This window comes from Mesoplodon mirus (genome assembly GCF_964341445.2).
Source record: "Mesoplodon mirus genome assembly, chromosome: 19".
Classification (NCBI taxonomy): domain Eukaryota; kingdom Metazoa; phylum Chordata; class Mammalia; order Artiodactyla; family Ziphiidae; genus Mesoplodon; species Mesoplodon mirus.
Genome location: NC_138995.1, coordinates 50,955,049 through 50,979,088, shown reverse-complemented (window position 1 = coordinate 50,979,088; position 24,040 = coordinate 50,955,049). Strand labels below are relative to the sequence as shown.

Genomic DNA, 24,040 nt, shown 5'->3' with positions numbered 1-24,040 from the left:
AACTTGAACAACACTTTAAACTAACAGACATAGACAGTACATACCCAATAACAGCATAAAACTCATTATTTCTCAAGTGCACATGGAACATTCTCCAGGATAGATATATAGTAAGCCACAAAACAAGTCTTAGTAAAATTTAAAAGACTGAAAATATACCAGGTATATTTACCAATCACAATGGAATGAAACTAGAAATAACAGTAGCAGTAGGCAAGTGGGAAATCCAAAAAAAATGTGGAAATTAAACACACTCTTAACCAATGTATCAGAGACGAAATCACAAGGGAAATTAGAAAATATCTTGAGACGAGTTGAAATAAAAACACAAGATACAAAGACTTATGGGATGCATCCAAATCACAGGGGAAGTTACAGCTATAAATATTTACATTAAAAAAAGAAGAAAAACTCAACTCAATAACCTAACTTTAGGGACTTCTCTGGTGACACAGTAGTTAGGAATCCACCTGCCAATGCAGGAGACACGGGTTCGAGCCCTGGTCTGGGAAGATCCCACATGCTGCGGAGCAACTAAGCCCATGCACCACAACTACTGAGCCTGCGCTCTAGAGCCCGCGAGCCACAACTACTGAGTCCATGTGCCACAACTACTGAAGCCCGCGTACCAAGAGCCTGTGCTCCACAACAAGAGAAGCCACTGCAATGAGAGGCCACCACAATGAGAAGCCCGTGCACTGCAACAGAGTAGCCCCTGCTTGCCGCAGAGAGCCCACGCACAGCAACAAAGACCCAACTGCAGCCAAAAATAAATAAATAAATAAATAAATAAATAATAACCTAACTTTACACCATGTGGAACTAGAAAAAGAACAAGCTAAACCCAAAGCTATCAGAAGAACAGAAACACTAAATATTAGAGCAGAGATAAACTAAATAGAGAATTCTATGTAAAAATAATCAACAAACCCAGAAGTTGGTTCTTTGAAAATAACAGCAAAACTGATAAACCTTTGTCTATGAGTATAAAGAGAGAGAAGAATTAGATCACTAAATCATTTTCAGAAGTGAAAGTAGGGATGTTACTATCGATTTTACATAAATGAAATGGATTATAGGGCTTCCCTGGTGGCACAGTGGTTGAGAGTCCGCCTGCCAATGCAGGGGACACGGGTTCGTGCCCCGGTCTGGGAAGATCCCACATGCTGCGGAGTGGCTAGGCCCATGAGCCAGGGCCACTGAGCCTGTGTGTCTGGAGCCTGTGCTCCATAATGGGAGAGGCCATAACAGTGAGAGGTCCACATACTGCAAAAAAAAAAAAAAAAAAAGGATTATAAGAGAATAATACAAACAGTTGTTGGCCAACCAAAGGGATAACCTTGATGAAATGGGTAAACTCCTAGAAATACACAAATACAAAAACCAGCTCAAGAAGAAATAGAAGATCTTAACAGACTTACAACAAAAAAGGCTATTAAATAAATAATCATAAACCTCCCAACAAAGATAAGCTCAGGACCAGGTGGCTTCACTAGCGAATTCTAGAATAATGAACACCAACACTTCTTAAAGTCTTCCCAAAAACTGAAAATTCAATTTAAGGGAAAACTTCCAAACTCATCCTATAAGGTCAACAATAGCTTGATATCAAAGCCAAGAACAAAACAAAAGAAAACTCCTAAAAGCCAGTATCCCTTATGAATATAGATGCAAATATCCTCAACACAATACTAGCGATAATATGCTAGTTATACACCGTGGCCAAGTGGAATTTATCCCAGTCCTGTGAGGGTGTTTCAATATATGAAAACCAATGTAATGTGCTACATTAATAGAATGAAGAGGAAAATCTGAATAATCATATCAATTGATGCAGAAATATGTCTGAGTTAAAACTATAAATCTCTTAGAACAAAACATAGGTGTAAATCTTTGTGACCTTAGATTAATGGTTTCTTTGATATGATACCAAAAGTATAACAATAGTAGAAAAAATAGACAAATTGGAATTCTTCAAAATTAAAAACTGTTTTGCTTCAAAGGGCGCCACCAAGAAAGTAAAAAGACACCTACAAAATGGGAGAATATGTTTATAAATAACATATCTGATAAGTAACTTGTCTGAGTCCTTTTGCTATAAGGAATTCCATAGCTGAGTGGCTTTTACACAACAGAAATGTATTTCTTATAGTTCTTGAGGCTGGAAAGTACAAGATCAAGGTGCTGGCAGATTCCATGCCTGGTGAGGGTCCACTTTCTGGTTCTTAGATGGATGTCTTTTCACTGTGTCCTCACATAGCAGAAGGGGCAAGTGAGCTCTCTGGGCTCTTTTATAAGGGCACTAATCCCATTTGTGAGGACTCTGCCCTCATGACATAATCATCTTCCAAAGGCCCCACCTCTAAATACCATTACATTTGTCATTAGGTTTTGACATTTGAATTTTGGTTGGGTGGGGGACACACCAACATTCAGACCATAGCAGAATTTGTATTTAGAATATATGAAGCACTCTTACAGTTCAACAATGAAAAGAACCCCACCGTTATGGACTGAGTGTGTCCCCCACCCCACCAGATACATATGTTGAAATCCTAACCCACAACTGGAAGGTGCAGGCTTTGGGAGGTAATTAGGTCATGAGGGTGTAGTTCTCATGAATGGCATTAGTGCTGTCAAAAAAAAAGAAACAAAGAGATGAGTTTTCTCTTGGCTGTGTGAAGATATAATGAGAAGGTGCCCATCTGCAAACCAGGAAGACTGTCCGTACCAGACATCAGATCTGCCAGTGCCTTAATCTTTGACTTCTAGCTTCCAGAGCTATGAGAAATAAATGTTTGTTGTTTAAGTAACCCAATTTATGGTATTCTGTTATAGCATCCTGAACTAAGACACCAATTTAAAAATTTGAAAAGGATTTGAATAGACATTTCTCCAAAGATATACAAATGGCAAATAAACATGAAAGGATGCTCAACAACATTAAGAAAAGGCAACTCAAAACCATAGGTAATAAGTACCACTTCACACCCACCAGGATGGTTATAATCTAAATGATGAACAATAATAAGTGTTGGTTTAGATGTGGGGAAATTGGAACCCTCATACATTGGCATTGAGAATGATGTGGTAACTGGAAAACATTTTGGTAGTTCCTCAAAAAGTCAGACGTAGAATTACCATATGATCTGTGGGACTTCCCTGGCGGACCAGTGGTTAAGACTCCACGCTTCTACTGCAGGGGGCACTGGTTTGATCCCTGGTCGAGGAACTAAGATCCTGCATGCCACTCAGCATGGCCAAAAATGAATAAATAAATACATTAATTAATTTAAAAAAGAGTTACCATATGATCTAGGAATTCCACTCCTAGTTATATATCCAAAAGAAATAAAAATATATGTCCACACAAAACTTGTACACAATGTTCAGAGCAGCAATATTCATAATAGTCAAAATGTGGAAACAATCCAAACGTCCACCCACTGATGAATGGATAAATAAAATGTGGCAAAACCATAAAGTGGAATATTTGGGGCAATAAAAGGGAATGAAGTTCTTACCATATGATTCAGTAATTGGGTTCCTTGGTATTTACCCAAAGGATTTGAAAACTTATATACACACAAAAACCTGCACATAGATGTTTAGAGCAGCTTTATTCATAATTGCCAAAGCTTGGAAGAAACAAAGATGTCTTTTGGCAGGTGAATGAATAAACAAACTGTGGTACATCCTCCCAATGGAATATTATTCAGTGCTAAGAAGAAATTAGTTATCAAGTTATGCAAAGACATGAAAGAAATTTAAATTCATATTACTAAGTGAAAGCACTCAGTCTGAAAAGGCTACATACAGTATGATATCAACTATATACATTCTGGAAAAGGCAAAACGAAGGACACAACAAAATACTTATTGTTGCCAGTGGTTAGTGGGCAGGGATAAATAAATGGAACACAGGGAATTTCAGGGCAGTGAAACTACTCTGTATATTATAATGGTGGATTTGTGTCATCATAACGTTATCCAAACACATACAATAAACAATACCAAGAGTAAACTCTAATGTAAACTCTGGACTTTGGGTGATAATATGCCAATGTAGGTTCATCACCTATAACAAATGTACCACTCTAGTGGGGAATGTTGATAATGGGGGAAGCTAAGCGTGTGTGGGGGTGGGGGTCATATGAAAAAAATCTCTGTACCTTTCACTCAATTTTGATGTGAACCTAAAACTTCTCTAAAACATAAAGTCTATTTTTTTAAAAGGAGAATGAAGTACTGATACATGCTACAACATGGATTTTGAAAACATTATGCTAATGGAAAGAAGTAAGTCATAAAGCACAACATATTGTATAATTCCATTTATGTCCAGGATAGTCAAATTCATAGAAGCAAAAAGCATATTAGAGGTTGCCAGGGCCTGGAGTGGTTGGGGGGAAATAGCGAGTGATTGTTAATCATATTGATGATAAAATGTAGTACACACAAATCGTAACTATGTGAGGTGATGGATATGTTAATTAGCTTGATTGTGGTTATCATTTCACAGTGTATAAATATACAAAAACATTATGTTGTACACCTTAAATATATATAATTTTAATTTGTCAATCCTACTGCAATAAAGCTGGGGGAAAAAAGGAATGATGGGGAAAAAATGTAGTAAGTAGGCTATAAAACTCTCAGCATAAAAATACAGTCATTCTCAAAACTCTGATGCCTGGAAGGATAGTCACCAAATTGTTAACAGTGATTGCATCTGGAAGGCAATTGTATATGAGCTTGTTTCTGAAGAAAATGGTGACTATGGATTGGATGAATGGTGAATATCGCATGCCTGAGGTATAGTGAAGGAATAACTGACAAAAGCAAACCTTACTTAAATGTTTTTTTAATTATGAAATAGTTTAAACATATAGAAAGATACAGAGAATAAAAACCCACAACCAGCTTTATCAATTTAGAACTGGCCAGTTATTTTTTAAAGAAATTAATGAGTAAAAGATACCTCCCTTTCCATCCTTTCCTCAATCTCATTTTTCTCCCTCCCCAGAGGTCATCACAATTTGATGATTATTTCCATAAATGTTATTACACTATTTTCATATGGTATTTAGCCATGAAAAATATACATAGTGTTGATTTGCATGTTTTCAAACTTTATATAAATAAGTGGAACCATATCATACAAAATATCCTCTAGTTCAATTTCAATATTGTTTCTGAGATGTATCCATATTGATAAAAGTATCTCTAGTTCATTAATTTCAATTCTAACTTATTTAAACCCTCATGATTGTTTTGCTTACCCTAAACTTTTCATTTTCACAAACAACACTGAAGTGGGTCTTCATGTACATCTCCCTGAACACATAAGGAGAGGCTCTGTAGAGGTTTAAGTGTGGAATTGCTGGGTCAAAGAGTATCCACATCTTCAACTTTACTAGATATTGATAAATTATTCTTTTTAAAAAACTATTTTCAACTGCACTGTATGAATATTCCCATTGCTCCACATCTTCCCAGTAATAAGTACTGTGATGCTTTTTTTAATGTGATGATTTTGAAATAGTTCATTGTGGTTTTATTTTTTTCCCTTACTGCCGTGATATACATTATCAATTATTTTACTACTCCCAAATCCATCCTTTCTCTACTGGTATAAAGCAACTTTATCATATGCAAAATTTCTACAAATAGATTAGATTCGATAATTTTCTTGTTCTTTAGAATTCACACTTCATAGATGAATTTCAAAACAAAGCTGTGAAATTAAAGGGCAAAAAGGCCCATTGAGGAATTTTGGTTGGAACTGCAGTGAAGATGTAAATTAGGAGTAACTGATAACTTTGTTATTTTGAGTCTCTTCAGCCTAGGCTATATAATACCCTATTTATTTTATTGTTCTTCAGTTTTCTGGGCCTAGAAAATCTATTGTCTTAACTCCATGAGGACATGGTCTTTGTATTGATCATGTTATCTCCTCATGTCTAAATCAGTGTGTGGCAAACAGTAGTTACTCAAAATTCACTGAATCAAAGTATATTTATGCATGTGTGTATATATATAAATGTAGTCAAACTACATTTGACTGTAGTTTTCTTCCCTCAGTCCCCTTTTGGTTTCAATTTTATAATCACTTGATAAAAATTTATTAACTTTATACTTTTTCTATGGTATGAAACAGTTTAAATGCTTTTGAAATCACCTAGATTCACCCATACAATTACCTAGGACTGATGTCTTTTTATGCTACAGTATAAATTTCTGTTTATTGGGTTTTTGGAGTTAACTGCAATACTCTCTGTTCTTTTCTTGATCTAAATATAACTTCTGCATTTTTCTCAGTGAATCTTCATTTTCTTTAATTAGTTTATCCAATTGTTTCTTTAGAAACCTCCTAAAACTGGTTGTGTTATAGTTCTACTACTTTTGTCTATATCAATTACTCACCTAGAGTACAAACAAACACTCCAACATATATGCTAAAGTTTTTAGGTTTCCCCAGTTCTGACCTGCTGCTTCCCATGATGTTCTGCTTTGTCCACTAAGGAATCTTGTTTTAGCTGTAAGGATTAAATGAGTTAATATATGCTGAGTATGTAGAACAGTGCCTGGTGCGGAGTAGGCACTCAATGCATGTTAGCTATTATTATTAAATTGAATATCTGCTATATTTGATGCACTATGTTAAGTACTCTGCATGCAAATTTCTTACTTAATATGTACCAATCTACAATAGACACTATTTCATTTAACACTCACGTTTCTACAATACAGTATCCTTTATTATCCCTATTTTAAGAATTAAAGAAAACCCTGAGGTTTAGATAAGTCAAGCAAGTTACTCAGAATCACACAATGCTACAGTAGTGGTAGAGCTATGAATTTCCAGAATCTAAGCTCTTAGTCCTGGGAAGTGCCTAGTGACCAGAGAGACTGGAATAAAATAAGGCTGAAAGGTGTCTAAGAACCAAATAATGAAGCTCCTCATAGACAGTTTTAAAGACTGTGGATGCTAGCTTAAGAACAATAGCAAGCCAAAAAAACTTTTAACTAGAGGCAGTGATGTGTGTATTCTTACACTTGAAAAAGATCAGTTTGGGTGCATGGTGGGAAATGAATTTAAGGGGACCAAAAGTTGATATAGGAAGACCTGTTAGAAAGCTATAGAGTGATCCAGGTGAGATGAATCTTAGACTAGGATGACAACATTAGAGATGGAGAAAAGAGTATAAATTCCAGAAGTATTTTTGAGATAGTCTACAGGACTTGGTGATTGACTGGATTGGGTGGTGACAGTGACTCCCCAAGATGGATTCTCTGATGATGAGCAAGGTGTGCATGCTGCCTGAAGGTTTTCTTGCATTCCTTACATTCATAGGGTCTCTCTCCAGTATGGATTCTCTGATGTTGGGCAAGGGACCCACAGTAACTAAAAGCCTTTCCACAAACATTACATTCGTAAGGCTTCTCTCCAGTATGAACTCTCTGATGTTGAGTAAGGGATGAATCATTGCTAAAAGCCTTCCCACATTTAATACATTCATAGGGTTTCTCTCCAGTATGAACTCTCTGATGTTGAGCAAGGTAGGCAATCTGGCTGAATGCTTTCCTACATTGCTGACACTTATAAGGTTTTTCTCCAGTATGAATTCTCTGATGTTGAGCAAGGTGTGAATTCTGGCTGAAAGCCTTCCCACATTCCTTACATTCATAGGGTCTCTCTCCAGTATGTATTCTCTGATGTACAGTAAGGTATGCACGAAGGCTAAATGCTTTCCCACAGACATTACATTCATAAGGTTTCTCACCAGTATGAACTCTCTGGTGTTGAGCAATAGATGATCTATTGCTAAATGCTTTCCCACATTCAATACATTCGTAGGGTTTCTCTCCAGTATGAACTCGCTGATGTTGAGCAAGGTAAGCAAACTGGCTGAAGGCTTTCCTACACACTTTGCATTCATAAGGTTTTTCTCCAGTATGAACTCTCAGATGTTGAACTAGGTGTGCATTCTGACTGAAGGCTTTCCTACATTCCTTGCATTCATAGGGTTTCTCTCCAGTATGAATCCTCTGATGTTGAACAAGATTTGATCTCTGGCTGAAGGCTTTCCCACATTCTATACATTTATAGGGTTTCTCTCCAGTATGAATTCTTTGATGAAGAGTAAGGGATGAGCTCTGACTGAAGACTTTTCCACAGTCACTACATTTCAAAAGTTTCTTCTCTGTATAGATACTCCTGGGCTTAATAGCCATTAATTTTTTTTTAAAGCTTTTATGTGTGTTATGTTTATGTACTTTCTCCTCTTTGGGGATTATCTGTTGTGTATGAAGTGTGCTGGGATGGAAACTTCCCCAAGTTTTGTTATATTCTTGTCCTCTTTCATCAACAGGGGCTTCTTCGTGAGTGATTGTCTTTGCCTTGAAACATGCCTTCTGATTCACTGGTTGCCTCTCAAAGTGGCCCTCACATTTCCATTCTTCTTTCAAACTGGAGTACTCAAGGCCACAGCTTGTAAGTGTTTCTATAACTTTCTGAGATGATCGCACTTCATAAATGTCCTGCTTTGGGGTTAACTCTTCAGTCTCACACACAGATTCCCAGTCTGAAAAATAATAAGAAAAAAAATGTCTACTCTGTTATGTACCAGAAGGTACATTTATGAAAGTAGTTCCGAAGTATGTAAGAACAGAAACTGAAAATAGATCATAGAGAAACTTGAGGAGGAATGATTAGAATTATAAGAAAATCAATAAGGTAAATCTCAAGTCAAGAAGGACTTATGTAGGTGACTGGACTCAGTTATAATTTCATGCATGTATGAAAAATACAGGAACTGAAATAATCTCCATTTTTATAGTTACTTCTTTCAAGAACATTCATTGAACCTTGTACCAGGTACTGTTCTATATGCTTTCATATTGGAGTAAATGAAGATCCTTACCTTCATGGATCTTAGGTTCTTGGGGGAGACAGAAAATAAATGCTAAATAAGTAAATTTTATTGTATGTTAGAAGGTACTAAGTGCTACACAAAAAGAAAAGCAGGGTAAGAGAGATCAGGAGTGTTGGTGAAGTCAAAGGTAGGAATCATTAATAAGTTAACCTTAAAGCAGGACTTCCCTGGTGGCACAGTGGTTAAGAATCTGCCTGCCAATGCAGGGGACATGGGTTCGATCCCTGGTCCAGGAAAATCCCACATGCCGCAGAGCAACTAAGCCCATGTGTCACAACTACTGAGCCCACATGCCACAACTACCGAAGCCTGCACGCCTAGAGCCCGTGCTCCACAACAAGAGAAACCACCGCAATGAGTAGCCCATGCACTGCAACAAAGAGTACCCCCAACTCGCCACAACTAGAGAAAGCCCGCATGCAGCAACAAAGACCCAACTCAGCCAAAAACAAACAAACAAAAAATTAAGGCAAAGATTTGAAGGAAGTGAAAAAGTTAGTTACTTAGATATATAAAGAAAGAACATCCTGGCAGAAGAAACAGCCTAAAAGTAGAAGCATGTTTGGATTGTTTGAGGAATAGCAAGAAGGCCAGTGTGGCTGGAGAGGACTGAGTAGTAGGAGGTGAAGTCAGGGGGTAAAGGATAATCAGATTATTAAAGCTTTATAGGCCACCTAAGAAATCTGGTTTTACTCTGAGTGAGATAGAGAGCCACTGAAGTGGTATGAGTACAGAAGTGATATCTAGTTATGATTTAATGAAAATACTGGAAGGTGGAGAGCAAGGGGAGAAGGAAGGGGCCCTACTATTGTAGCAATCAGTGTGAGAAATGATAATGATTCAGACCAGAGAGATACCAGTGGAGGTATACAGAGGTGGTCAGATTCTAGGTATATTTTATAGGAAAAGCCAGGAGGATATACTGACAGATTGGATATGGAATGTAACAGAAAGAGATGAGACAAGCATGTCTTCAAAGTTTATGGTCTGAACAATGGAAGGATGGAATAGCCATCAACATTGATGGGAAAGGCTATGGGTACAGCAAGCTTAGGTAGTGAGGTATAGAAGATCCAGAGTTCAGATTTAAACATCATAAACTTTATATGTCTTTTAGACTTTGAAATGGAAATGTTGAGAAGGCAGATGGACACATGGGACTAAGTTTAAGGTAGAGGTCTAGGATATGGGGTTGATATCCAAAATATATAAATAGCTCATACAACTCAATATCAAAAAAACAAACAACTCGATTAAAAAATGTGCAGAAGAACTTCTTTTCCAAAGAAGACATACAGATGGCCAACAGGCACATGAAAAGATGTTCAACATCACTAACCATCAGAGAAATGCAAATCAAACCACAGTGAGATATCACCTCACACCTGTCAGAATGGCTATCATCAAAAAGACCACAAATAACAAATGTTGGTGAGGATGTGGAAAAAAGTGAACCCTCCTACACTGTTGGTGGGAATGTAAATTGGTGCAGCCACTGTGGAAAACAGTACAGAGGTTCCTCAGAAAACTAAAAACAGAACTACCATATGATCCAGCAATACCACTCCTGGTTATGTATCCAAAGAAAATGAAAACACTAATAAAAAAGATATATGCACCCCAATGTTCAGAGCAGCATTATTTACAATAGCCAAGATATGGAAGCAACCCAAGTATCCATCAACAGATGAATAGATAAAGGTGTGGTATATATATACTGATACAACAGAATACTACTCAGTCATAAAAAAGAATGAAATTTCGCCATTTGCAACAACATGGATGGACCTGGAGGGTATTATGCTTAGTGATAAGTCAGACAGAGAAAGACAAATACTGTATGTTATCACTTACACGAGGAATCTAAAAAATAGAACAAACAAATGAATATAACAAAACAGAAATAGATACACAGAACAAACTAGTAGTTATCAGTGAGGAGGGGGAAGCAGGGAGAGGCAAGATAGGGGTAGAGGATTTAGAGGTACAAACTACTATGTATAAAATAAATAAGCTACAAGGATATATTGTACAGCACAGGGAATAGAGCCAATATTTTATAATTATATAAATGGAGTATAATGTATAAAATATTTTTAAAATTTTATGTATTTATTTATTTATTTTTGGCTGTGTTGGGTCTTTGTTGCTGCACGTGGGCTTTCTCTAGTTGTGAGTGGGGGCTACTCTTCGTTGTAGCGTGTGGGCTTCTCATTGCAGTGGCTTCTCTTGTTGCAGAACGTGGGCTCTAGGCACGTGGGCTTCAGTAGTTGTGGCACACGGGCTCAAGAGTTGTGGCTCACGGGCTCTAGAGCGCAGGCTCAGTAGTAGTGGTGCATGGGTTTAGTTGCTCTGTAGCATGTGGGATCTTCCCGGACCAGGGCTCAAACCCGTGTTCCCTGCATTGGCAGGCGGATTCTTAACCACTGCACCACCAGGGAAGCTCCTCTATAAAATTTTTTAATCACTATACTGTACACCTGAAACTAATATAATACTGTAAATCAACTATAATTCAGAAAAAAAAAGATAGAAGTCTGGACTAGAGATTTTTAAATTGGGAGTTACCAGCATATAGATGGTATTTAAAGAGACTAAATTACTAAGAGAATGAGTGTAGATAGAAGAGAAAGGAGCAAGGAGTGAACCCTGGAGCACTCCAACATTAAGATATTCAGGAAAAGAGAAGAAACCCAAAGAGATTAAGCAGGACAAATGTAAGCAAGAAAAAATCAGGGCTGAGAACATTAATACCACATGATATTAAAGGTTATAATAAAAATCAACTTATTCAATGATTTATACTGAAGAAGTATAAAATACACTTTCACAATAACATACACAGTTTGGAATATATTATTAAAAAATGTCACAAAGGGGATTCCCTGGCAGTCCAGTGGTTAAAGGCTCTATGCTTTAACTGCCGAGGGCACAGGTTCAATCCCTGGTCAGGGAACTAAGATCCCTCAAGCCGTGTGGTGCGGCCCCCCCCCAAAAAAAAGACAGCTAGTAATAGTAACCATTAATAAGAATTATCTTTCTTTATATACAAAGTATACATTGGGACTTGCAAAACACCACATATGAATAATTAGATAAATAATAGAACATAGAATAGAATATAAAAACTATGTGGGAAATTACTGTACTATTTATACTTCTTTTTTCAAATAAGAATATTATTTTGCAATTTTAGAATCAATTTTAAAAAGCAATAGAAGAAAGCATAAAGAAAATAATTAATCTCAGAAGATATCTTTAACATTGACAACAACAACAGTGAAGAGGGAAAAAACCCTAGAAATAAACTTTATAAGAAAAGAACAAAAGCTTTACAATTCTAATGATGGACCACCCCAAAAAATTTGAATAAAGGGAGAACATGCACACTTTGCTTTTGTATATGAGGAAACAATGTAAAGCCACAAAGTCTGACTAAATTTACCTATTATGTCCATTCAATTACAGACAGAGCCTATTGTGATTTCTTAAAAGAACTGTGCAATAAAGAATTTGGCAGGCCTTTGTCCCTATTTCCCAGGAGGGAAAGCCATCTAAACTCCTGGAAGGAGTGTCTTTGTTATTCATGGTGAGCCCCTTGGACTACACCTGATAGTTAATACTAGTAAGGTGACTCATGATGAGCCCCTAGATAGTTTTTGCTAATGAGATAGATGACTCAGGTTGGAGGCTAACCATGCTGGAAAGACGAACCGTATGATTAAAGGGTTGGAGCTTTGAGCCACCATGATATCAGTCTGACTTTTGGGAAAGGAAGGAAGGCTGGAGATTGAGTCATATTGGGTAATGATTCACTCAATCATGCCTACATAATGAAACAAAACAAAACAAACTCTGGACACTGAAGCTTGCAAGAGCTTCCCTGGTTGGTAATATTCTTTTGAATATTGAGATGCCTGGTGGGCCCTTAGGACAACAGAAACTTCACATTTGCAACTCTCCCAGCCCTCACCCTTGGTGTCTCTCCTTTTGGCTAGTTCTGATTTGTAGTCTTTGTTACAGTAAAGCTGTAATGATAATATAGCTCTTGCCCTGAGATCTGTGAGTCATTCTAGTGAATTACTAAACCTGAGGGTGACTGTAGGCACTCCCAAACATGTAGCCAGCGGATCAGAAATGAGGGTGGCCCTGAGGATCCCCTAACTTGCAGCTGGTGTTTGAAATAAGCACAATCTTGTGGAATGCTATCCTCTCAGATTTTGCAGTTTGGCAAACTCACTGCAAGATTTTTTTTTTTTTTTTAAGGAATTCCCTCACAGTCCAGTGGTTAGGACTCGGCACTTTCACTGCGTTGGGCCCGGGTTCAATCCCTGGGTGGGGAACTAAGGTCCCACAAGCTGTGTGGCATGGCCAAAAAACAAAAACAAAAACACCATGAATTAAAAAAAAAAATTTTTTTAAATCCTAACATTCATCAAGAAAATAAACATGAATCCAGGATAGACTATATGTTAGCCATAAAACAAGTCTTAATAAATTTCAAAAGATTTAAATCAAATTAACTATCTTTTTTAATCATAATGGAATGAAACTAGAAATCAATAGCAAAATAAAAATTGGAAAATCCACACATGTGTGGAAATTAAACAACACACACTTAAACAACCAATGGGTCAAAGAAGAAATCACAGAAGAGTTTAAAAATATCTTAAGACAATGAAAATAAAAATATGACATACCAAAATTTATGGGATGCATCAGAAGCAGTGCTACGAGGGAAATTTATAGCTGTGAAGGTTTACATCACAAAAGAAGAAAGATCTCAAATCAACAATATTAACAAACTAGAAAAAGAGTAAACTAAACCAAATCTAGAAGAAAGAAGATAATAAAGATTCAAGCAGAGATAAACCAGATAGAGAATTTAAAAAGCAATAGAAAGAATCAACTTAAACCAAGAGTTGTTTTTTCAGTATGATCAACAAAACTGATGAACCTTTAATAAGACTGACTAAGAAAAAAGAGCAATTCAACTAAAGTCAGAAATGACTCTAGCCAGAGCAATTAGGCAAGAAAAACAAATAAAAAACATCCAAATTAGAAAGGAAGAAATAAAATTGTTTCTGTTTGTAGACAACATGATCTTACATGTAGAAATCCTAAACACTCCACAAAAGAAAAACAAACACCTGTTATAACTAACAAACAAATTCAGCACAGTAGCAGAATACAAAGTCAACACACACAAATCAGTTGCATTTCTATACACTAACAATGAACAATCTGAAAATTAAGAAAACAACTCCATTTACAATAGCATCAATAAAGAATAAAATATTTAGGAACTAATCAAGAATGTGAAAGACTTCTACAATGAAAATTACAAAACATTACTGAAAGAAATTAAAGATATAAATAAATGGAGACATTCTGTGTTCATGGATTAGAAGTTAATTAGAATTTAATTAGAAGGGGTTAATATCCAGAAGTTAATTAGAAGTTAAGATGTCCAAACTACGCAAAACTATCTAGAGATTCAATGCAATACCTATCAAAATCCCAATGCTTTTTCCAGAAATAGAAAAACTGATCCAAAAATTCATATGTAATCTCAATGGACCCTGAATAGTCAAAAGAATCTTGAAAAGGAAGAAGAAAGTCGGAGGTCTCACACTTCCTGGTTTCAAAACTTATTACAAAGCTACAGTACTCAAAACAGTGTGGTGTGACATAAAGATAGATATATATACCGATGGAATAGAAAACAGAGAGCTCAGAAATAAACCCTCACATATATGGTCAAATGACTTTTCACAAGCATGCCAAGACCATTCCACGGAGAAAGGACAGGCTTTTCAATAAATGGTGCTGGAAAAATTAAATATCCACATGCAAAACAAAGAAGTTGTTACACCATATACAAAAATTAACCACAAATGGATCAAAGACTTAAACCTAAAACTTAAAACTAAAATAATCTTAGAAGGAAACATAGGGAAAAATCTTCATGACATTTTATTTGGCAATGATTTCTTGGTTATGATACCAAAAGCACAGGCAAGAAAAAAGTAGACAAATTAGAGTTCATGAAAATTAAAGACTTCTGTGCATCAAAGGACATAATCAACAGAGTGAAAAGGCAACCCACAGACAGAATGGGAGAAAATATTTACAAATCATGTATCTGAAAAGGGGTTAATATCCAGAGTACATAAAAAACTCCTAAAACTCAACAAGAACACAATTAGATTATCAGACTGGACAAAAAAAATGTTTAGCTATATACTGTTCACAAAAAAACCACAGAAAGTAAGAGAGTAAAGGGGTGGGAAAAACTAAACTAAGGAAATATTAACAAAAGAAGACTAATATAGTTATATTAATATTAAGCTAAATAGTTAAGGGAAGAATCATCACTAGATTTAAAGAGTAACAATAATATAAGAATTCACCAGAAAGATAATCCTTCTGGGATTACCAGAAAGATAATCCCCCAAACATATCACCTTATAAAATACTTTCAAAATACTGCTCAAAGAGATTTTTTTTAAATCAATAAAGACACAGAAGAATTGACCAGCAAAATTAATGAGCTTAATCCAATGAACATATATCAAATGCTGTACTCCACAAGCAGCAAACAGACATTCTCCAGAACACACAGTATATTTACCAAAATTAACCTCTAAGACGTAAAAGAGGTTTCAAAGTATTTCAAAGAATGCATGTTAACTAGACCATATCTTCCAATCACAATGTAGTTAAATCAAACAAAAACCTTCAATTTGCAACTTAAAGCTTCCAAATAATTCATAGTCAAGAAAAAATCAATGGAAATTAGAAAATGTTAAGATATACAATGATAACAAAAACACTACATATCAAAATATGTGAACTATATTCCTAATATAGTCTTAAATGCTTATAATAGAAAAGAGAAAGCCTCAAAAACACTGAATTATCTAAGTTTAAAAGCCAGCAAAAAAGAGAGAGAAAATAGCATAAAAAATATAGGAGAAATAAAATAGTAGAGGAGAAATACATGAAAAAAAATTTTTTTAATTTAATAAATTAGGGGGCTTCCCTGGTGGCACAGTGGCTGAGAGTCCGTCTGCCGATGCAGGGGACACGGGTTCATGCCCTGGTCCGGGAAGATCCCACATGCCGCGAGCCATGGCTGCTGAGCCTGCACGTCTGGAGGCTGTGCTCCACAACGGGAGAGGTCACAACAGTGGGAGGCCCGCGTACCGCAAAAAAAAAAAAAAAAAAAAGATAAATTAGGATCAGTGAAGTAAAAAATGTCTGAAAACATTAATAAGTTGAAAGATTTGTTTCTCCCCTTTTAGAAGGAAAAAGAGGTCATACTTACATATACTACCAACTTCAGATAAGAGAAAATAATGAATAACTTTATCTAATAAATTTGAAAACTTACATGAGAATTATAAATTTTTAGAAAAAAAACCATAACTCCATGACTATAAGAAGAATAAAAACACAAAATCTTATAACAGAAATTGAATTATTAGTTTAAATTCTTTTCACACACAAAAAATTCCAGGCCAAGATGAACAAAGTTCTACCAAACATTCAAAAGACAAATTTTTAAAATTTTACCCAAATTCTTCTAAGGAAGAAAAAGAGGAATACTCACCAATAGACTTTATGAAACTAGGACAACCCTGATTCCAAAATCTGACAAGAAGAGTACATGAAGGGAAAAACTGAAGGCCAACCTCACTGACAAACATAGATGCAAAAAAACTTAGCTATGAATGGAAAAGATGAAGATGGGTTTGTCTCAGGAATACAAGATTGGTTCAACATTAAAAATGTCATACGTAATTCACTACATAAACAGATGAAAAAGTAAAAATCATCTAATCATCTACAGTTACAGAAAAACATTAAAACTCAAAAGCTTTATACAATCAAAACTCTAGCAAACAGTAATGAAAGGGTATCTACCAGAAACATTTAAACATCAGAATTATTAATTACAAAATATTAAAGCACTTTCATTGAGACCAGAAGTTGATAAAAATGCCTGCTATCACTACTTTGGTTCATACCATATTGGTGATCTAAGACAGGGTAACAGACAAAAGAAATTAAGGGTATAAGAATTAAAATAAAGGAACTGCCATTATTCACAGACATGTCCACCCACGGAAAAAGCCAAGGAAATCTAAAAATTACTAGTATTAATGGGAGAGCTTGGCAACGTTGCTGGATATAAGGTCAAAGTACAGAAGTTAACTTTATTTCTATGTATGAGCAACAAATTGAAAACATAGACAACATTTAACACAGGAACAAAACTAAAATGCCTAGGAATTAATCTAATAGAAGATGTGCATGGCCTTTATGGTGAAAATTATAAAACACATTTGAAGGAAATTTAAAGACCTAAGTAAATAGAGAGATAAACTATATTCACAAATAAAAAAAATTCCAAAATTGATATATAGAATAAAATTTGGACCAAAAGCCAATAGCTTTTTGTTGTTTTCTAGTGGAAATTGACCTAAACTTTAGATGGCCAAAGAGCAAACAAGAAATTCTGAAGAACATAAACAAGGTATAGGGACTTACCCTAACAGATATTGAAGTATTACATTAAAATATTTAAGATAGTGTGGTACTGGTGTAAGAAAACAGAGCTCAATGGAATGGAACAGAGCTCAGAATCAGACCCATAAATATACTATAACCTGATATATTAAGAGGTAACATTCAGAACAATAAGCAAAGAGAGCTCATTTCTTCAGTAAATGTCTGGGACATTTGGTTTTAGAAATTAAATACTTCAGTCTCAAAAATCAATTTCAATTGGATTATGGCCCTAAATGTAAAAGGAAAATCTTTAGAAGACAATTTGAGAACACCCATATGACTTCAGAATATAGAAAGGTTTCTTAAAACAAAATATCAAAATCAAAAACATAAGCTACACAAATCAAAACTACGAGATATCATCTCATACATTTCACAATAGCTATCATTAAAAAGACCACAAATAACAAATGTGAAGAAAAGGGAACCCTCTTGCACTGTTGGTGGGAATGTAAATTGGTACAGCCACTATGGAAAACAGTACAGAGGTTCCTCAGAAAACTAAGAATAGAACTACCATATGATCCAGCAATTCCACTCCTGGGTACATATCCAAAGAAAACAAAAACACTAGTTCAAAAAGATACATGCACCCCAATGTTCATAGCAGCATTATTTACAACAGCCAAGATATGGAAGCAATCTAAGTGTCCATTAACAGACGAATGGATAAAGATGTGACATATACACCTATATATATATGTATGTATGTGAATATATATAATGGAATACTACTCAGTCATAAAAAAGAATGAAATTTTGCCATTTGCAACAACATGGATGGACCTGGAGGGTATTAGGTTTAGTGATAAGTCATACAGAGAAAGACAAATACTGTATATTATCACTTATATGTGGAATCTAAAAAATAAAACAAACAAATGAACATAACAAAACAGAAACAGACTCACAGATACAGAGAATGAACTAATGGTTACCAGTACAAAGAAGGTATGGGGGAGGGGCAGTATAGTGGTAGGGGGTTAAGAGGTACAAACTACTATGTATAAAATAAATAAGTGGAAATTCCCTGGTGGCCCAGTGGCTAAGACTTGGCGCTTTCACTGCAGTGGGCCTGGGTTCGATCCCTGGTCAGGGAACTAAGATCCCACAAGCCACATGGCACAGCAAAAAATAAATAAATAAATAAGCAACAAGGATATATTGTATAGCACAGGGAATATAGCCAATATTTTATAATAACTTTAAATAGAGTATAGTCTATAAAAATATCAAATCACTATGTTGTACACCTGAAACTATGTGATATTGTAAATCAACTATATTTCATAAAAAATATATATATTCCCAAAACTGAACAAAAGACTTGAGCAGGCACTTCACGGAAGAGGAAATCAAAATGGCCATTTATATATATAAAAAGATGCTAAATTTTTTTAGTAGTCAAGGAAATTCAGATGACAAGTATAAGGAGATAATATTTCATACCCGTCAAATTTGCAAAAAATTTTAAAATTTGTCAATTCTGAATGTGGAGCAATGAATACTCTTACACACAGCTGTTAGCTGTTAGAAATGTAAATTAGTACAAGTAATCTGTAAAGTAAAATAGCATTATGCAGTAAATTCCTGGCTATATTCTCTACATGAACTCCAGCATATGTGTACCATCAGTCATGTATAATAAGGTTCATAGCAGTAACATTAATAATAACATAAAACTGAAACAACTCAAATGCCCTTCAATGGATAAATTGTGATTTTTCACAGTGGAATACATTACATTTCAACAGGAAAAAAAAATTCAATGAAAAATAGTCACTAAGATCAACATGGATGAATCTTAGGAATATAATTTTGAGTTGAAAAAAGTCAGAATTATCTGTACACTATATTTCCAATATATTTCCATATATAAAAAATTGAAAATATGGAAATATAAGTATTTTGTTTAGGGCTATATGGCACCAACAATAAAGAAAAGTCAAGAAATGATAAACAAAATTGTAGGATAATGGTTACCCTAGTGAGTGGTAGAGGTGGTCCAAGAGTAGGGAGTGATATATCACTAGGCAGGGGCCCTTGAGGGCCTAAAATGGCATTGACAATCTTCTATATCCTAAGTTAAGAAGCAGGTACATTTTTTGTTATATTATTACCTAAAGTACATATTTAGTCTAATATATTTATGTGTGTATGATTTATTTAATAATAATAATTAATAAATAAAATTTAGCCATGTATTCTTTGATACTACAGTTCCATATCAAAGTTTTTTGTTTTTTTTTTGTTTTTTTTTTTTTCTTTTTGCGGTATGCGGGCCTCTCACTGTTGTGGCTTCTCCCGTTGCGGAGCACAGGCTCCGGACGCGCAGGCCCAGCGGCCATGGCTCACGGGCTCAGCCGCTCCGCGGCATATGGGATCCTCCCAGACCGGGGCACGAACCCACATCCCCTGCATCGGCAGGCGGACTCTCAACCACTGCGCCACCAGGGAGGCCCTATATCAAAGTTTTTCCTTAGAAAACTGAACATGAACATATAAAAGATAGGGGAGAGGTAGTGGAAGGGGTGGGGATGAGTTGGGGAGTAGTGTTGACAGAGATGTTTATAATTTTCTTCTGAACTTTAAGTCCTTCATTTCACCTTAATGCTTCCTATGCCTATCTGAAAATCCTTCCTATACCACAAATCTAGCCTCTTAATCTCTTCTCCCTCAAATGTTTTCTAGCTTCTGACCTTTTTTTTTTTTTGGCCACACCACACCGCATGCAGGATCTTAGTTCCCTGACCAGGGATCGAACCCACACCCCCTGCAGTGGAAGCGAGGAGTCTTAACCACTGGACCGTCAGGGAAGTCCGAGTCTTAACCACTGGACCATCAGTGAAGTCCCTGACCTGTGTTTTTGTTAAAGACCATCTTCCCAACTAAGCAGACTCCTCTCTCACCTCTCTCTGAGCTTCCTTCATGTCAGCTTTCTTTTCATGTGTGCCATTTTCAGCCATATTTTATCTCTGCTACAAGCCTATCAACTATTTGATTATTTACATAAATGTATACTACCCTAGCATCTTGCAAGTACTCTGTTTAAAGTACAGATTCAATAAATGTTGATTAAAGGAATGAATGAACTGACCATTAAGAGAAAAATGAGGCATTTAGAGATAAACTACTATTATAATACTAGCAGCTAACAGCTTTTGAGCTCATAATATGAGATAGGAACTGTTAAAAGCACCTTAAAAATATTATCCCATATTATAGATGACAAAACAAAGGCACAGAGAGGTTAAGTAACTTGCCCAAAGTTCCACTGCATGTAAGTGTCAGGATTTGAACTTGTTACTTCAGTTACAGCTGTTTGTAGTTCATCAAAAGTTCAAAAGTTCTTCAGATTAGGAAAAGATTTTTTAAAGACTGGAAGAGGTTTATGAGACTGGGAAGGAAGGGGACTCAGAGAATAGATAAGAGGGGGCAAAATGTGAAAGGAGAGACAGTTTAGAATATCAACTTTGGGAGAACACACTAAATGGACTCAAGTTTCTACTAAAACCTAGGACATTTGAGAGGAACATGCCAACAACGAAGAAGAGTGAAGAGGTGTGATACCTTTGAGTCAAGCTGGGCTGTCACCTGCAAAGGTTTTTGCCTGTCTATTCCTCTTCACTCACCTGAGCACAAGTTTTTTGTCAGCTCTCTCTTTACCATCCAGGGCTCCTTCCCTTGTTCCAACAATAATATCACACTTGGTTTAGAAAAGCAAAGTCCTGCATATAAGAAACAGAATTTGGTCATGCTGTAGATATCCCAGAACTCACATCCAATTCTTTGAACATCAGGGAAGAGGGAGCTTGCAGTAAGCCAGAGAAAACTGTGATAAGGACATGTATTCAAAGGACAGGGAAGCTGAAGCTTCCAACACAGATTAATAATAGACCTGTTCACTCCACAAATATTAACCCGTTACTTTGGCACAGGCAGCAGACTTTCGGCCAAGCACTACAGAAGCTATCCAAAAATTCACAACAATGGTGGTAGCAAAGTGCCCCTTATTAGTATAAGCTCAATTTTACAAGAAGATATTCTTACCCAGTGATACCAAGATCCTGTAGTTCTCCAACATCACATTACTGTACAGATGCCTCTGAGAAGAATTCAGACAATTCCACTCCTCTTGGGAGAAGTCTACAGCCACATCTCTGAAGGTCACCAACTCCTGAAATGAAATAAATAAATGAAATGAAACAACCTCATCTCTTCCCATACTTACCTCATTCATTCTGCCCCAGGCACACAGGGCTCTCCCATATATTACATTCTCAAATATGTCAAGAATGTTCCCCCTCAGGGCTTTTGTACTTCTCAGGTCATTCTGTATATAAAAAAAGCAATGCTCTTACCCCAGTTGCCTATTCCCCTAACCCTCCTTATTTTTCTCCATGGTACTTAATTATTTTGTTATTTATTGTCTGCTCCCCACCTCCATTAAAATGTAAAGTCCATGAGGGCAGAGTATGTTTTTGTTTTGGTCACTGCTATATCCCAGTTATAGAACAGTATCTGGCACACATGAGGCATTCAAATATTTGCTGAATAAACTGAATTAATGAATGAATGCTTTGCAAAGTTCAAGAAGCTATAAGAGGGTCAAAAATGAGACCATAAAGTGCTTGCTGTATCTCTGAAAACTGTTCTAGATCAAGCAAAACAAATTATCAATTCCATTAAAATTCAAATACTTTTATAGAGTGTACTTAAAATTTTGTGTAAAGAGGGCTTCCCTGGTGGCGCAGTGGTTGGGAGTCCGCCTGCCGATGCAGGGGACGCGGGGTCGTGCCCCGGTCCAGGAAGGTCCCACGTGCCGCGCAGCGGCTGGGCCCGTGAGCCATGGCTGCTGGGCCTGCGCGTCCGGAGCCTGTGCTCTGCAGCGGGAGAGGCCACAGCGATGAGAGGCCCGTGTACCGCAAAAAAAAAAAAAAAAAAAAAAAAAATTTTGTGTAAAGAAATGAGTGTTCCACTCATAATACTGTTTTTTTTGTTGTTGTTTTTTGGGTTTTTTTTTTTTTTTGCAGTACGCGGGCCTCTCACTGTTGTGGCCTCTCCCGTTGCAGAGCACAGGCTCCAGACGTGCAGGCTCAGCGGCCATGGCTCACAGGCCCAGCCGCTCCGTGGCATGTGGGATCTTCCCGGACCGGGGCACGAACCCGCGCCCCCAGCATCGGCAGGCGGACTCTCAACCACTGCGCCACCAGGGAAGCCCCATAATACTGTTTTTGCTTATAGGGACTGAGCAAAGTTCTTGAAAACTTGGAGGTATGCTATGATTCAGCTGGATTCCAGGTTTCTATAATGTGACCACCTGATGGAAACTAACGTACATTATGTGTTTGTGTGTGGGGATGGATACACACACACACACATACACACTCGTAAATTGTTTTCTTTTCTTACAAAATTAGAAGAGGTGACTCTGTCAAAGCAAGATTTTTAATTGGGCATTTGATACAATTTTGTCATAGTTTAAAAAACGGTCTCTACAAAATAAAAATTCTTAAAGTGTTTTTTCAACACACAGTAACTTTTCTTCTTATTTAATTATATGAAGTAGTTTGTGAACTTCTCCCTCTCTGCCCTAGCAATAACATCCTTCATATACTGCAGAAATGCTCCTGTTAAGTTTGTTTCATGTGGTATACATGCTTCCAAAAATGTTTTCCTTAGCTTACATAAATATGTATAATAAATGTATAAATTTTTTATATACAACATACACATTTTTTCACTGAGTCTTTAATTTATACAGTCAATGAAAATAATTACAATGTCAACATAAGGAGCTTAAACTCTAACCTTAAAATATTTGACCTCTAACAAAGAACCTCTTAAAATATTTGAACTCCAAATACTGGGTTTCAAAATCCATTCATAATTATAATCAAACCAGTCTAAAGAAAGTGAACAGTTCCCTTAACGTTTTTGCCTTACAGAAACATGATTCCCAATGGAGAAGACAACTTTCCCTGAAGCCCTGTCATGTGGTGACTGTCTTATTTCTCACATCCCTTGTACACAGCATGTGGAGGTGAGGTAGGTGACCTCTTTGCTCCTTACACTTGTTTCCATACCATTGCCCCACCCTCTTTCCTAAAATATACCTAGTTTTCAACCTCATGAAATCAGGCTATGTCACTGTCACTTCTTGTTTCCATTATCTACCAATTCCTGGTAGATACAAATTCTCTGTCATTACTTGAACACTTCAGCATCTGGCTCACTGTTACTCTCTCCAATGGTACTGCCATTAAACATAAGCTTTGGTCATTTCAATATCCATATAAATAACCCTCCCAACAGCCTGGCCTCTCAGTTCTCTGACCCCATCTTCTCCAATAAGCCTGTCTTCCACACTTCTACAGTCGCTTACTTCATGATCATGCCCTAGACCTTGTTGTTACCAATAAGTACAAAACCCTCCATAATCTCAACTCTCCCACTCTCACTTCCACCTCCTATATTCCAGTTTTTTCCCTCTGGTACCCCAATTAGGATAATTCTTCGACCAC

The 24,040-nt window shown here is 36.4% G+C and overlaps 1 protein-coding gene across 1 annotated transcript in view; it reads right to left on the bottom strand.

Moving 5' to 3' along the window:
- Positions 1–3,673: 3,673 nt before the first annotated feature.
- ZNF570 (zinc finger protein 570) overlaps positions 3,674–24,040 on the bottom strand; it is a gene marked incomplete at its 5' end in the record, with an annotated part of 30,533 nt that continues 10,166 nt past the window's right edge. Inside the window, 3 exons of the mRNA XM_082606663.1 lie at positions 3,674–8,588; positions 21,149–21,244; positions 21,567–21,693. Coding sequence (XP_082462789.1) covers positions 7,237–8,588; positions 21,149–21,244; positions 21,567–21,693 — 1,575 coding nt within the window. The 3' untranslated portion in view covers positions 3,674–7,236. The remainder of the gene's footprint in view (positions 8,589–21,148; positions 21,245–21,566; positions 21,694–24,040) is intronic.